The sequence below is a fragment of the Rhododendron vialii genome, chromosome 9a, assembly GCF_030253575.1.
Source record: "Rhododendron vialii isolate Sample 1 chromosome 9a, ASM3025357v1".
In the NCBI taxonomy this organism is placed as follows: Eukaryota; Viridiplantae; Streptophyta; class Magnoliopsida; order Ericales; family Ericaceae; genus Rhododendron; species Rhododendron vialii.
In genome coordinates this window covers 30,231,053-30,245,643 of record NC_080565.1, presented here as the reverse complement: position 1 = coordinate 30,245,643, position 14,591 = coordinate 30,231,053, and the positions used below count along the sequence as shown (strand labels likewise).

The window sequence follows — 14,591 nt, the reverse complement described above, 5'->3', positions numbered from 1 at the left end:
GATCTGACGCGCTTCTGATACGTTTCCACACGCAGCTGCAGGTTGAAGACGATGACATCAGCAAGATGTCATCATCCAGTCAGCATGCACAGTCAGCATGCACAGTCAGCAGAATATTCCTAAAATTTGTTTTCTGTGATTCCGGAGCCGTCCGGACTCCGTTTTTCGCGTATGATTAGTCGATTTTGACTATCTCGACGTTCCGGACGCAACCGCGGGCTCCGTTTTCGGATTGGGGGCTCCTAGGCCGGTGCGAGCGCTTAGCGGAGCAGACTTGCAGAGATCGGAAGCAGTCTGGTTCAATCGGATTTTGTGCTCTGTGATTGGGCACGGTGCGTTCGGAGTTCAGCCGCGGAAGATCTGGTCTTGCAAGGAGACACTCGGTCAGTTGGTAGATACACTTCCGGTGTGGGGGTGATGAAACTTCTGATGGCTAGCAGTGACACAGGCGCTTGACTAGAGGGGCAGAACGGGATTGACGAACGTGGATTACAGCATCCAGGGGTGATGCGAGCGCTTAGGCAGCAGAGGAGCGCGGATAGAAATGGACTTTGCTGCGGATATCTCGGGATTGGGATGTGGAGCATCCGGGTTTGGATGCGGAGCACTCGGTTGAGGGGGTGCAATGTATCGGCGGTGTTGCCGATATGAGTCACGGATATCTAGCTGGGTTGTTTTAGCCTCCTCGCAGGTGATGTGTGAGATTATCTGGCGAGTGGAGCCTCTGGTGTGAGCAGGGGATAGCTGTGGTGCTAGAGTGGCGGATTGCAGTCGGACAACGCTGCGAATTCAACGATTACCCCACTCGGGTGTAGGGGGTGATTATTGTTGGGGTACACCCTTAGTGGGTGGGTGTGACCACAGGGGATCACTTCCCCTTGTTGTATGAAAAGTGCAGTGTGTGCACTGTGTGTGTGTGAGTAAAGCTGAAGGTGGAGCTGCCACCGTTATTGGGGAATTTGATTTTGAATCTACTGCAGATCTGTCCGCTGAAGTTATTGGGAGTGAGTTTGATGGTGGTTCAAGCTCAGTCCACCTGATTCAATGTTAAGCACCTTCGGGGTGCATGCGCCTCTGGGGCGCCTGGCTCAATCGAGGTTGAGCATTTGGCTTGATGTGGGTCAAGCATCTGAATTTGTATATGAATCTGTTGCCGGGACTTTTGAGTTGTCGCGCGACTTGTCCGAATCTGTTCTGAAGTTTACTCGAAGACTTCGGAAATCTGGCTCTTCTGTTGGTTTGTTCCGGTATTTTGAATTTGTTAAGAGCATCTGTTATCTGCAGTCAGTCTGTTTGTTTGTTCTGTTTTGAGAGCACTGTTGTTTGCTTCTATAGTTTGCTCTCTTGTCTCTCTTTGTTTGTTCGAGTTTGTAGAGAGTCTGTTTGTTCTGTTTTTGGATTGTATTTGGGGGCAGCATCGGACTTTTTGGAGAATTGTCGTCAAGGTGGAGATTGTTGAAATCAGCACATGGGCTGCTGAAGTGTGGCTCCAATTCTCTCATTGGTCAAAGATGGCAGCCTTGGCAGCCTTTGTAGACTTCAAAAGATTTGCCTAAATCTTGAAAATCCCAGGCATGGGATTGCAGTAAATGAGCCTCTCGTGGCTCATGAATAGGGCTCCAGGTTTTGGCTATAAATTGGAGTCCTCTGCTTGGGGTTTGTATCTCTCTTGAGTGAGAGACCATTGAAGGAAATTGTGAGGTCTGTTTGCAGTAGAAATGTAGGTCAGAGATGAGAGAGTGTGGTGAGGTGAGAGACCTCACTTGTAAAGCTTCCTTTGTTTGAATAATTGCTCCGGTTTACCCCGTGGACGTACCCGATTTTGGGGAACCACGTAAATCTTTGTCTCTGTGTTTGTGTGTGTGTTTGTGTTCTGGTTTGATCCTTAGTTTCCGCAACAGTCGTTTCGTATCCGGCTATGTAGAAGGTCTTACACTCATCAACCACACCTTCCAGTGTAATTATACTCTTCTCATCGGGATCATTGTAAGCCTCCACAAGTAGTCCGAGCAGATCAGTCCCGAAATTTCCATCTTTCGTGAGTAGTTTTTCTCTCCTTCTTATGATCCCTATAATAGAATCACGTATTCCTTGTTCAAGTTTATCTGATTCTATATCGTCGCTATTCTTCCAGAATAGGCTGCACAAATATGAACAATATAAAATATGATGAGAGAGGAGAAGAAAATGGCCAAATTTATATCTACAAAAAACTGCACCATATCGAATGAGTTTCTATTCCTAAGGCCAGGAAGCCTGATCTTCAGCCGATTTTTGGAAACAATGACTGCCATCTTCGTCAACATCTCAAATATAACTTTCCCTTCCAAATAACTACTGCCGAAAGCTGTCCTCGAAATGACTTATGATGTTAGTACCCTGAATTCTTCAAAAACCTCTCAATCTCTTTGCCTTCGTGGTGTTTCCAACTTTCTAGCATCATTTCAACATTCTCAATCATCGCCGGAACCATATTCTGCATAGTTAATCAAATTTATGCCATAGCTTGAATCATTAGTCCAAAGTCGATATTCACTGAATTCCTATTTCTATAGACGTGACATAAGAATCCAAACATTTCAATACATAACAATCCAAAGTCCAAACTAAACAATAGCTACTTGTACGCACATACTTTTAGACTCACTGCATACAAAGCGTGGCTGGCCAGTTTGCTTTGCTTTGCCCGTTTTTCACCTTTAGACGTCGCAAGCCCGTAACCAAACAGCTTCTTCAATCGTTTCCTTGTCGTTAAGTATTTCCCTGGCATACTCTGATTCTGTAATAACTAACTGAGCTTGCGGACCATACCAAGTTACAAATTTCTTCCCTGACCCAGTAAACACAAATCGAAGAAATATCCTCAAAAACCCGATTGAAAAACATTTCCTAGAGTAAGGAAAGATGAAGTTTCTTTCAGAATTTCCGTACTGTATATGTCGAGCCAAGAATGTAGATGAGGCTGGAGCCTGGGAAATATGCTGTGCGATAAATCCATCGGTCTGCTCATGGTTGCTGTTCTCATATTGAGGACCTCTTTCGTGTTTCCGTGGATGAACCAGTAAGGAAGGACTCTGATCCCCTGCTCATGGTTGCTGTTCTCATATTGAGGACCTCTTTCGTGTTTCCGTGGATGAACCAGTAAGGAAGGACTCTGATCCCCTGTGAACTCATCACATGTCGAATGCGAATCGGAGTCCACCATGTTCTGTGAAGGAGGTTGATGAGAAAAAGTACAAGGCACAAACAAAGAGAGCATGAAAGAAGGATTATTATGTTTTGCAGAACACCCATGTCAATCTCAAAGCTACAGGGACTTCAAAAAGCAGCTAATTTGTTAGTCTTTTTTTCAGCAGAATTGGAATTTGGGAAGGATTGTAACTACTTTTTAAGGGTAAATTGAATTCAAACCCCTTATAGTATTCCTCAAAAACGAGTTGCCCCCTGAAAGTTCGAACTCAGTCACTCGACCCCCTTGAAGTATAGGGGATTCAAATCTCCCCACCTGTGCATGAATATTCTTTACTTTTCTTCTAATCTATATGGATTTAAAAATCATGGTTGCTTCATGGTCATCAAGAAGGGATTTTTGAACATTGTATTTTTCCATAATGCAAATTCACGCAGCAGATTCTAAAACCTCCAGCCAAAACACTTGCAATTCAAAAATGGCCAATGTACAATGAGGAGAAAGAAAGAAAAAAAAAAGCTGCAGCGGTCAAACAGGTCAAATGACTCGCCAAATTCCTCCCAATCGCCTTTCCATGTTCCTGGGCAGTTGTCTCAGACTTACCAAAAGCAGCACCAAATGATTTCTAGCAATGCTCTGGTAAAACGAAAAGCACTATCCTCAGGAGATGTACAAACACTTCACCACTTCAATTTTCTATATTCACTTACAATTGACCCGAGATTAACCCAGAATGCAAAACTTTACATATGCCAAAAAAACAATGGAATGAAAGAAATCTCCAGCATGGGAGTTCCACAAGACCTAGGGATTGAATACTGCTCAAGCTACAAGGAGTGCAAAATTACAAACCCTTAGTAGCAGCACTAGTCAAAGGGTCGCAGGGTTGCAGTACGAGAGTGATCCTATGTAGTATGTACAATCATGACTTGTCTCCTGAACGAATTGTCCTACGAGGGAAGCAAAAGATATGGCTTCTCTGTGAGATAATCTAAAGAATGTGAGGAGGATTAATAACCGCAGAGGGTTCAGCCTTCCAAAACGCTGAAACCAAGCTAACATTCCAAGTATCACTAATAAGTCATCAATAACTTATCCTTCATGCGTGAAATAAGCTTAAATTTTTCCTCAGCTTCAACCAGCTGGCGGATGTCTGATCCAGAAGCTCTATCTGGGTGAAAGCTTAGCAAAGCTCGTTTGTATGCTGCACGAACCTGTAAAACTCGCAACACACAATATAAGGATCCAACAACGAAGATTTTACCCTTACGTGAAGTAAATAGCTCATAAAGACAACAAAAAGAAAGTACCATGCGGTTTTCAAATAACTGTAACTAAGATGCATATTTGTCCTCGAGTGAGGAATCGCATGAAAGGATATCCCTTTTCATATTCGCAGGCGCATTCTATTATTCAATATTAGAGCAAATAACTCTGCATTTATATAGGTTTTAGTTTTCGCGTGCAAATTTTTGCCTCCATTTCCAAATTCTTTCATCATTTCCCATAAGTTTCCTACACATTTCTATTTCCATTTCCAAACTAACACCATAATGCCACGAAAAGTTGATCCTTAAGCGAGCTGTTACAGAAAAAACCAAGAAAAGAGAGTTCTTGGTTTTTCAGTTTACAACCCCATACATCTTTCCATTTATATAGGTTTTACTTCTCTTTGGGTATACTTGAAGTCACTGAGGTCCTTGTTCTAAGGGAGACCTGTGTTCCAGAAAACAAGAAATCTTCTCTAGGTGAGCAGATGAGCAATAATTCTTTAAGCCCTCATTTTTCCAACCTAAATCAGAAGGAGGTGCACATTATGTAGTGAGTTTGAGGACAATGAAGAAATGCAAAACCCGTTGGTCCAAGCTGCTTGGGTGGGCGGGAGAGGACTGGACATGCCAGTGGTTAGAGGAGGGAAGGGGAAAGGAGGCTATGGATAATAGATAAATAGGTGCCTTGTCAACACGCCGAGCCTCTGCTGAGGTTGTTGGAGCAGGCTTTGAGTTATAGGCTAGAAACCAGCACAAGGAACTGCAGACAACCAATTTCAATTAAAAAAAAAAAGCATAACAAACAAATCTGTCTCCCCCCCCCCCCCCCCCCCCGCCCCCAAGAACAGCAAGTCAGCAACAAATCATGGGCTCGTGGAGATGTGTGACACGGACACATGCATTGACTATTGAGCTTCAGTTAGGCATGATGAACATCAAGGAAATTTCAAGTTGAATAGGCAGCAAAAAATTACTTTTCTGCGACTAGCTAGATGTATCAGTCCATGACATAAATGTATCACTTAGACCAGTCTACAATAGTTCACTTAGTTGCACTATATTACAGTTGAAGGCTTGAAGCATGGCAAAAAACTCATGTAACTCACCTCATGTGGCAGAGGCTTAAATCCACCACCCAATTGGATTCCTAGGCCGCGCAATAGTGAAGCCATATCTGGACATCTATTTTCCAATATGTTAAGCTCCTTCCTGACTTCAGCACGAACTTGTTCTTTCATGTTCATATTCTCCTCATCCTAAAATCAAATTAAACCATAATCAACATCAATCTTGAAAGGCGTACTCATATGCAGCTAAATTGTAAGCTTCTCGTTTTCACGAGAGAGAGAGAGAGAGAGAGAGAGAGAGAGAGAGAGAGAGAGAGAGAGAGAGAGGAGGAAGCCAAACTGTATGCCCTCTGGGCAATTGCAATGAGCTTTATATAATACATTCAACCACCTACTGTACAAAAAAAAGGGGAGAAGCTAATAGGGAAAAACATAAGAATGGTGCAAACCTTCTTTTGAATCTCTCGCATTTCTTCAACACGTTGTTTTTGTCTCCTCTCCATGTCTAACAAACGCATGCTTTCAGCGTTCATTCTCTTCCGCAGCTGCCGCAATTTTTGTGCTTCTTCAGCCTTCAAGATCAGAGACATTACATCACTTTTAAACAGACCTAACCAGATATCTATGGTTTGAAGCATGATTCAGTACAACTTCTACAAAATATTTTTTTTTTTGTAAGTGTACAACTTCTACAAAATATGTGAAGAAGGAGAAATCAAAATACCAGACAGGGAAAAAATATGCAATAACCATGACCACAAACATATATAACATTATAACTACAAGTTTTCTTGGATACATATGTATGAACACATGCAGCATATTGCATGGCAAAAGTGAAGTTCGATATGGAGACAAGGTTTCAAACAACAGTTATTTCAACAAAGACTTACCGAGATATTTCAACAATACATATGTATGAACACACGCAGCATATTGCATGGCAAAAGTGAAGTGCGATGTGGAGACAAGGTTTCAAACAACAGTTATTTCAACAAAGACTTACCAAGATATTTCAACAAAACCCATATTAAACATGTCAAATGAAACTAACATCCCATAAAACCCCACTCTTTCCTTTAGAGTGTACCACAAAATCGTATCGCAAGGGTGTTTTATTCACTCTATTTATAAACCCAAATAGTGAAAATCTATAGAGATCTACAGAAGCCTACAATTTAGAACCTTTAAACTGTAGCATATTACCATAATCAATAGTGCTTTAATTACTTTGTACGAACAATACAATACAATACAAGAACAACTAAGGGTCTAATGTGGGCCACATTAAACGCAAAGGTAACATTGTTATAGCCAGAACCAAGGTCTTCAATAGCATGAGCTTTTAGTCTAAGTCTATATCTTCAAGCAACATTACCTCCAACTGTGATCTTGGTTGGCCATGCAGATAATGCAATAACATCTCCAAATACTTTCCTGAAGTTTTACAAGTAGCTGAAACACCAAATAATGGCCAGCACAAAACAGTCTCACTAGGATCCGATCATACTGCAATTAGACCAATCCCACAGGCAAACGACATCTGCAGAGTACAGGGTCATATTGGCTCATAGTGGCCGTGTACAGGCCATGGCAGCCTGTTTTGGTGCGTGAGTAGTTATGGCACATTCCATGGTAACATGTTAAACTGAAGTCAACATTTGCTATCTGCATGAGCCTGTTTGTTTTCAGTGATATTGGGGAAGGAAACTAGAACATGAGACAAAACATGTGGAGCTCATGTCTCCCTTTGTGACCCCCTCTTATACCCAATTCCAATCCTAAGCATGGTACATATCCTTGTCCAGCTTGGTAGAATAAGAAATGAACAACGGGAAGGAGGCAGAAAGTGGGTCAAAAACACGTGCAAGTATAGCAATTATTGGATAGCGGCAACGGTCAAGATAAGATGTATACATGGCTCAGATACAATGGCAATAGTAGGGGACCAACACATCTAAAAAAAAGCTTTAAGTTGTTAGAGAGAGAGCACCGTTTTCATTCATGTTCTCAACAGATTCAACAATTTCAGGGTTAATTCCATGTCCAACTTCAACGCTGCACCATCTAAGTATCTATAAGCAATCATGACTGCAATAACCTCTAAATTCATGGAAGTATATAATAATTGCGAAGAGAAAGGACTTTGTACCTAAGAGTTTGCTTTCATAACTAGCATGTTTACTGTAACAAGGAACTTTAAGTAAAACAACACAGACGTGGAGTCAGCCATTACAATCTACATGAGCAAGTGGTACAGCATGCAATATTAATCATATAATCAAGGGAGCTTTATATAGCTCATGGCCTCATACCTGAAGTTGCAACTCTCGTTGCCTGGATGCCCATTCTTCCTCCACTGCTCGTTTGTATTCATCAGTCTCCTTAAGTTTTTCTCTTTCACTAATTAAACTACTTAAAGCATCCGCAACGTCGCCATCTTGAGAATTAAATGGAACATCCTTTTCTTCTTCTTGTTGAGGACTAGAAATTTCACCAGATCGTATGCTTGAACTTGAACCCACGATGGGTTCAGTATGCACTTTATTTTGAGAAATGCTACATAATGATGGTTCCTTGGGGACCTGTTTCACAGTGTCTTGACAGCCACCCTTTTCTTTTTCAAACCCTGACTTTCCTAAGGATGGAACTTCACACAAAGTTTCCTCAGGAATTGCTCCAACATCAGAATAAGAAACGCCATGATTAACCCTCATTTCATGACAGGTTTCAATATTCTGATATGAAGATTGCCCATATACCATTTTCTCCTTATCCCCATACATACAACCTGTGGCTTCTGACTCATTAAGAACATGAGAGTTGAAACTAGATTCTGTATGGCCAAAACTTACGTCAATAGTTGGCTCAGGATTTGAAGGTTTTGTGGCCGATGTTCTCTCTTCGTGTTGAGAAAACATTTTACTATGGTTAACTTGTTCATTACCCTGTTCATGACTAGAACCTAAAGAAGGTCCTTGACAGCATTGATCTTCTTCATCGATGAGACTGGAACCACCATGCTCATTGTGCGTGTTAGTTTCCCCCTCTCCTCCTTCCCGTTTATTACCCTCACTATAAGAAAATTGGGTATCATGAGTTGATTTCAAACCAAAATTTGCTGAAGGAGTCTTCTTGGAACTTTCAAAAGCTCCCCCTGATATTCCCTCAACAGTTTGAGCAAAAGGACATGGGCTTTCTTCCTCGCATCTGACAGTGCCTGAACTAGAAGACACCTGGGCCTCTGTGTGTTCGTCAATTGGGTCTTCCACTTCAACATTTTTCTGCGGCCCAGTATACAACCCAGTAGTGCTAGCCTCATCACACCTAGCATACATACTACTGCGGAGATCATTTTTCCTCTTCATGCGGGCTTTTTCCCAATCCTCGCGAAGCTTTCCAAAAGAGCCTTCCATGAATTCACAATCATGAAAATCATTATCGGATGAACCACTGTTGTCCGATTCAGAATCTAAACCATAACGATTCCTTCCAGAAGCTTTTCCTGAATAGGTTCTTTTGCACTTTGATAACTTAAATGGAGAAGAATTTTCTTGAACAAATTGACACTCGTCACCAACTGCATCCACGGAGCTTCGACTGTGGTTAAAAGCAGGGGAAACTCGCCCATGCAAGGATGCATCATCAGAAAATTCACTACCATTATCTTCACCAACTCCAGGATAACTTTCATCATCATCAATGCAGATTACACTTGAACCTCGTACCTTCTTCTTTAAGCTATTGGGAACATTGATAACCTTTACGTTGTCAAGCGTATCGCTATCGACATCAATGAGGACAACATTATCAGCTTCCCCATTATTCTTGCACCTTTTCAGTGTATTACTTCCGGAACAAGTTCCAGATTGGGGATGCTGTACTGATTTTCCTTTTCCTCTCATTGGTCCTGCAAAACAGGAGTTGAAAAACGCACATAGTTATCAATCTATGCACACATTAGTTTTGGCTGAGGTTATCAATTTAAGAACCGCGGTTAGAATTGATCCAGGCCGATTAGTAATAAATACTCCGGATATAATAACTATGGAATTTGATTTGGTAAGTTAATTCTTTTTCCTGGTAAGTTAATCTGTTTAGAGGACAAATCTCATTTAGTATTTAACGTCAACAATATACTATGGTATTTATGGGAATCCTTGTTTGGATAGTGATTTGAAAAAATATTCTCAATTCAAAAAATACTCATTACTCCTACTTCCAATTATTACTCACACCTATATCCGATCATTATTCTCATTTCTCTCTTTATCTCTCTCTAATCATTACCCATACTTCCAATCATTATTCTCATTTCTTTCTTCACTCATAACCCTACAAAAATTTCTCAAAAACTCATCGCATAAACCATTAAGAATTCTTAAGAGCGTTGACGCGCAAGGTGTCCCGGACACCCTGCATTACCCAAAAAAAAAAAGTTTCTCCGACAGTCACTAATAAAATTCTCGACCCTAATTGAAATCCACGAAAACATTATAACCCAATTCAATGACAACGAGGACAAGCCCTTTGAATTGCAAAGAACAGTAATTTAAACCCTAATCAGAAACGACACAAACCAAATAACGATTGAGAGAAAACGGCAATTGAGAAATCAGAACCACAATACAGAAGTGTCTATTTACTTACCTGTCGATAGACGAACCACTTGTGGGTGCAACGGATCAGAGAGGGAATTACATAGAGAGGAGAGAGAGGGTTTTAGAGAGAGAGAAAACTTAAGTGCGCGGGCGGGGGCTAGGAAGAAGAAGAGAAATTCAATTTTGGGTCCAAATGCCGTAAAACGAACGAGTGGATAGGTGACAATAAGATGAACGTTAGAGGCGCAGTTTTGGGGCCATGACGGACGCAGTTTGATTCGTGGTGGTGGATTCCGATTGGTCGGTCACGTAGTCGAGTCTGTCACTGTTTCATTCTTTCAACATTGGGCGTTCACGTTACTTACCTCCGTTCCAATTCTTTAATCTCTTTTAAAGTCGGTTTCACTTCTTAATTAATTATATTTTATAATTTATAATTTTGTAAATAATTTTGAAAATATCGTTTAAAAAAAATTATTTAGATTTATCAATTAAAATTTATATTGCATATAAAAAATATTACCAACTAAAAGTTATAATTCATTTTTTATTCGATTAGAATATGACGAAGGACAAAAGAATGGGGAGGGAGTATATTTTTGGAAAATTTATATAAATAGTCCTTCTAGTTTCATCCGAGTATCATTTTTCGTCCTTCAAGTATCAGTTATAACTCTTTTGACCCTCAAGTTTGATTTTCGTACCAAATTAGTCTAACTGATAACTTCTGTCAGCCAAACTGGACGAGAAAAATCAGATTGCTGGCAGTTTGGACGTTGCAGTTCTTACCAAGTTGGTCCAATTGATGACGTCTACTCTCAATTTGATTTTTTCTATCCAGTTTGGCTGACAGACATTATAAATTGGACCAACTTAGTACGAAAATCAAACTTGAAGGTCAAAAGAGTTATAATTGATACTTGGAGAACGAAAATGAGACTTGGGTGAAACTAGGAGAACCATTTCTATAAATTTCTCTTTTTTTTGGAACAATTTATGACAAAATTGCATGTTGTTTACACTAATTAAAATTAACAAATTTTGACATTTTAGTATCTTATTTACATTAATTAACAACTTATTTTCATTATTTCACTTGCAATCAATAACCAAAATTGCATCTTGTTTGCACTAATCACCAACTTATTGATTAGTGTGAACAACTAATAACTCGTGATCAACAACTTACTAACACTAAGTGAGAAGAATACGAGAAACAAAATGAGAGGAAAAGTTTACAAAACGTAGACCTTGAATTTGTTATTTTCTTCCCTCTTTCTTTCCAAACTAAACAATGAGACGGAAAAGTTTAATTTTCCTTTTTTTTCTGCATGAACCAAACAAAATATGAGACTTAGGAATTTGCTTCGTCTTAAGATTTTAAGTTCGAAACTTCTTAGGTGTTATCAACCCATTTGAAGTCATTGCATACTGAGTTTTCCTCTAGTTTTAATTAGGACACTTGCAAATGGGCGGTAAAATTGGTTCCTCGAGATTAGTCGAGATGCTTCTAAGCTGACGTGGATACCTGAATTATGAAAGGAAAAACGACTTTGTACAATATGCACCACTGTTCTTTTGAATTTTTTTGGGGCTAGTCTAAGCGTTTTAGAAGGTAGAATCGGCAAGGGATTGGATTGGATTGGATCCTCCGGTCCTGTACGACCCATTTAGTGATCTTTTTAGGCCCATCCCGAAAATTGGGACTGTTCAATTTTTTAACGAGAATATTAGTCGACTAGTCAAGTCAATATTTATATTCCTCACAGATATTTTTAGGTTCGACAGTCAAGGGTGTCCAGATCAGACTCTAATCCCCATCCTCGTTTTGTCACGACAAATCATTGATGCCAGAATTAGAAAATTCACAAAAAATTAATTTTTCGGAATCTGATCCCAAGAATCGAACCATGCTCAATTGCGTAAGGAGCAAACCCACCATTCAACCGGACTAACCTGTGGGGCTATATTTGTCCAATATCATTTCATAAGATTCTGTAGCCCGTTTATCTTGAGAAAAAATGGGTTTCAAAAACATTACAACACTGGATTGAAACATATTTTTTCTCAAAATAAATGTGTTCGGAAAATATATTTGCCTGATTAGGTAGGCTTTAATTTCATCCCCGGCCTGCACTCAAACGTTGTACTAGCCCTGAGTCCTGCTTTGAAACAGCTCCGCAAGTTTAGCTTTCTGTAGCTTTCTCTTCATATCATTTAGCTCTATTATATAGGGACTCCACCTACTTTATTAAACAGTATCAAGGAGTGGATCTTCGTACTCACAGGTTTTATAAAACCCTATCAAACGTGGCTATAACCATGTCGAATCGAGTAACGTGTTGTTAAAACTTGTCAAGACTCAACAAACGGGTTTTGAAATATATTCGAACTTGACTTGTTTAACAATTGAGGCAATATTTGAGAAACTTATTTTTGTACAATATATAAGGTTATCGAATTGAGTTCAAGCTACACAGTCTGTTAAGCCCGTTTCGTTCCTATAACAAGCTGATCTCCAACGCATTGCATTTTGTGTTCTGTAACGTCCTTCCAACAGTTTCCTATTTACCAAGAACAATAGCATCTACTGCTAAAGAACATCAACAACATCAAGCCTTCGAACCGATAAAGAAAAAAAATAAATGCATCAAAACGCAAAACCGGTAACTTTTCTAACACTGAAATTAAAGGAGCAAATCTCCGCAATGTACAGGGGTGTTTCTCATTTAACAAGAAAGAAAATTCCGACATTTTTCCATCGAATACAGCATGGTAAAAATTCAATGGGATTTTGCAGTGCACTCCTCTTTCATACAAGCAGATTCAAGCAGAGAAGGCAACACGAGGGGAGAAAGAAGAGGAATGGGGCCTTGACTGTTGTAAATATAAGAAGGAAACGACGAAGAAGAAGAAGAAGATGTTGACGTTGACGAGGAGGAATCCAAACTGCACCCGTTCGAACTCGAGCTTGAATTCGATTTACTCTTCTTATTGGATTCCGCGGAACAGGAGGGCGGCTTCTTCAACTGAAGCGGACGCGGGGCTCGCCTCTGCAACCGGCTCAGAGGCCTTCTCGAAGTGATCAATTCTTCTTCACTGGGAACTGTGTGTGTTTGGAAGCCGGGAAAATCATCGTCATCGGATCCATCCATCGTGAGCGCTTGAAGTACTGATCGATCTCTCTTCGAAAATGCGAACAAAAGAATGGGGCAAAGAGGAGTCTTGAGATGTAAACAGGTATGTATGTATCCTGTGATAATACCTTGACTGGGAACATGATCCAGCCTGTGTGGGACAGTGATTGTCCTCAAAGCATGGCACGTCGTTCACAACCAATACAGCAGACCTGGATCACATTATTTGTCACTAGGGTCATAATTGGTTCTTGTTCTAAAGTTCTCGATCTTCGCTCTCGTGATTTTTTACTACACATGTTTTCGAAAGACGCTTTTGCTCACGCACGCGCATGCATGAAACAGACCGTAATTCTTTCTTGGGAAACTTTAAATCGGTGGCATTTACTAGCAATTGCCAAGACATGGCACCAACTGTTGATGAACCTCATATGCATGGCAAATCCAAGAATTGTTTCATTTGATATGGTGAAAGTAATATGCCCGAATTGTTTCGCCATCGAGTTAAGTTGGGATGTCGGCAATATGCCAAGTGAGCGGTCAAGTGGAATTACCCTCTTGCCCCTCTTTAAAAAAAAAAGAGTTAAGGTGGAATGTCAGTTAGTGAATTAAGTGCAAGTTACTTTTATAGAGAATGCAAAGTCACTTTTAGAGAGAGAATCCCAATCAGCTATATGCATAAGTACATGTTACAAGTTATACTTGTGGATCTTGCGCTGGCCTCCACCCATCTGTAAACCTCTCCCTTTAGTCTCTCACCCTCCTCATCAACTCTTCCCTTTCACAGTTTCACTCTCACCTTTAAACACCTACTATAACCAAGATCCTAATAACCTTTGATTACGATTATGGAAGGAGCAAGCTATGAAGCACCTACATTTCCATAGGTAGCCCGTAGCCGTATCCGTGTCGGACACTCTGGAACACACACGATACGTTGGGGACACACATTGGACGCGCCATGTAGCACAAACATTTCTGTGGATATCCCGTAGCCGTATCCGTGTCGCACACTCCGGAGGTACGCGACACGCCGAGGACGCGCAAGAACACGTATTGGATACGCCACGTGGTGTGTCGATAATATCTTTAGTATTTCTCTAAGATGGGACATGTTGGGGCACACATGGGAACATACAAGATATTTTCAGATTTTCTCCACGGATGTTAAAAACTTTTCCTCGTAAAACACTTATAACTTCAACATTATTGGTCCAAAAGTATAATTAAAACATATGTTTGTGCATAGGCGTACACCATTGGTGGAAAACGATTGGAGTCCTCCCTTAAACAATTAGCACTTGCAATGTTGGTTTGCACAGCTA

General features: G+C 40.5%; 1 protein-coding gene across 2 annotated transcripts; it reads right to left on the bottom strand.

The window, feature by feature from the left end:
- Positions 1-3,809: 3,809 nt before the first annotated feature.
- LOC131301298 (uncharacterized) lies at positions 3,810-10,488 on the bottom strand. Of its 2 annotated transcripts, none has more exons than XM_058327499.1 (5): positions 10,179-10,488; positions 7,844-9,438; positions 5,978-6,100; positions 5,568-5,717; positions 3,810-4,404 (listed from the first exon to the last, which is right to left on the bottom strand). In XM_058327499.1, the coding sequence occupies exons 2-5, from the start codon at positions 9,431-9,433 to the stop codon at positions 4,264-4,266; spliced, it is 2,004 nt and encodes a 667-aa protein (XP_058183482.1). In that variant the 5' UTR covers positions 9,434-9,438; positions 10,179-10,488; the 3' UTR covers positions 3,810-4,263. The 2 variants fall into 2 exon arrangements, 1 of the variants encoding a protein (XP_058183482.1); XR_009191240.1 differs by lacking the exon at positions 3,810-4,404 and adding an exon at positions 6,907-6,983 and having other exon boundaries at positions 5,624-5,717; positions 10,179-10,434.
- Between the last annotated feature and the right edge of the window lie 4,103 nt (positions 10,489-14,591).

Coding starts and splice junctions, on each gene's coding strand:
- LOC131301298 (XM_058327499.1), bottom strand. CDS start 9,433: ATGAGAGGAAAAGGAAAATCAGTACAGCATCCCCAATCTGGAACTTGT. Junction 5,718..5,977: donor TGCGAGAGATTCAAAAGAAG/GTTTGCACCATT, acceptor ATTTGATTTTAG/GATGAGGAGAATATGAACAT. Junction 4,405..5,567: donor TTAAGCCTCTGCCACATGAG/GTGAGTTACATG, acceptor CGAGTTTTACAG/GTTCGTGCAGCATACAAACG.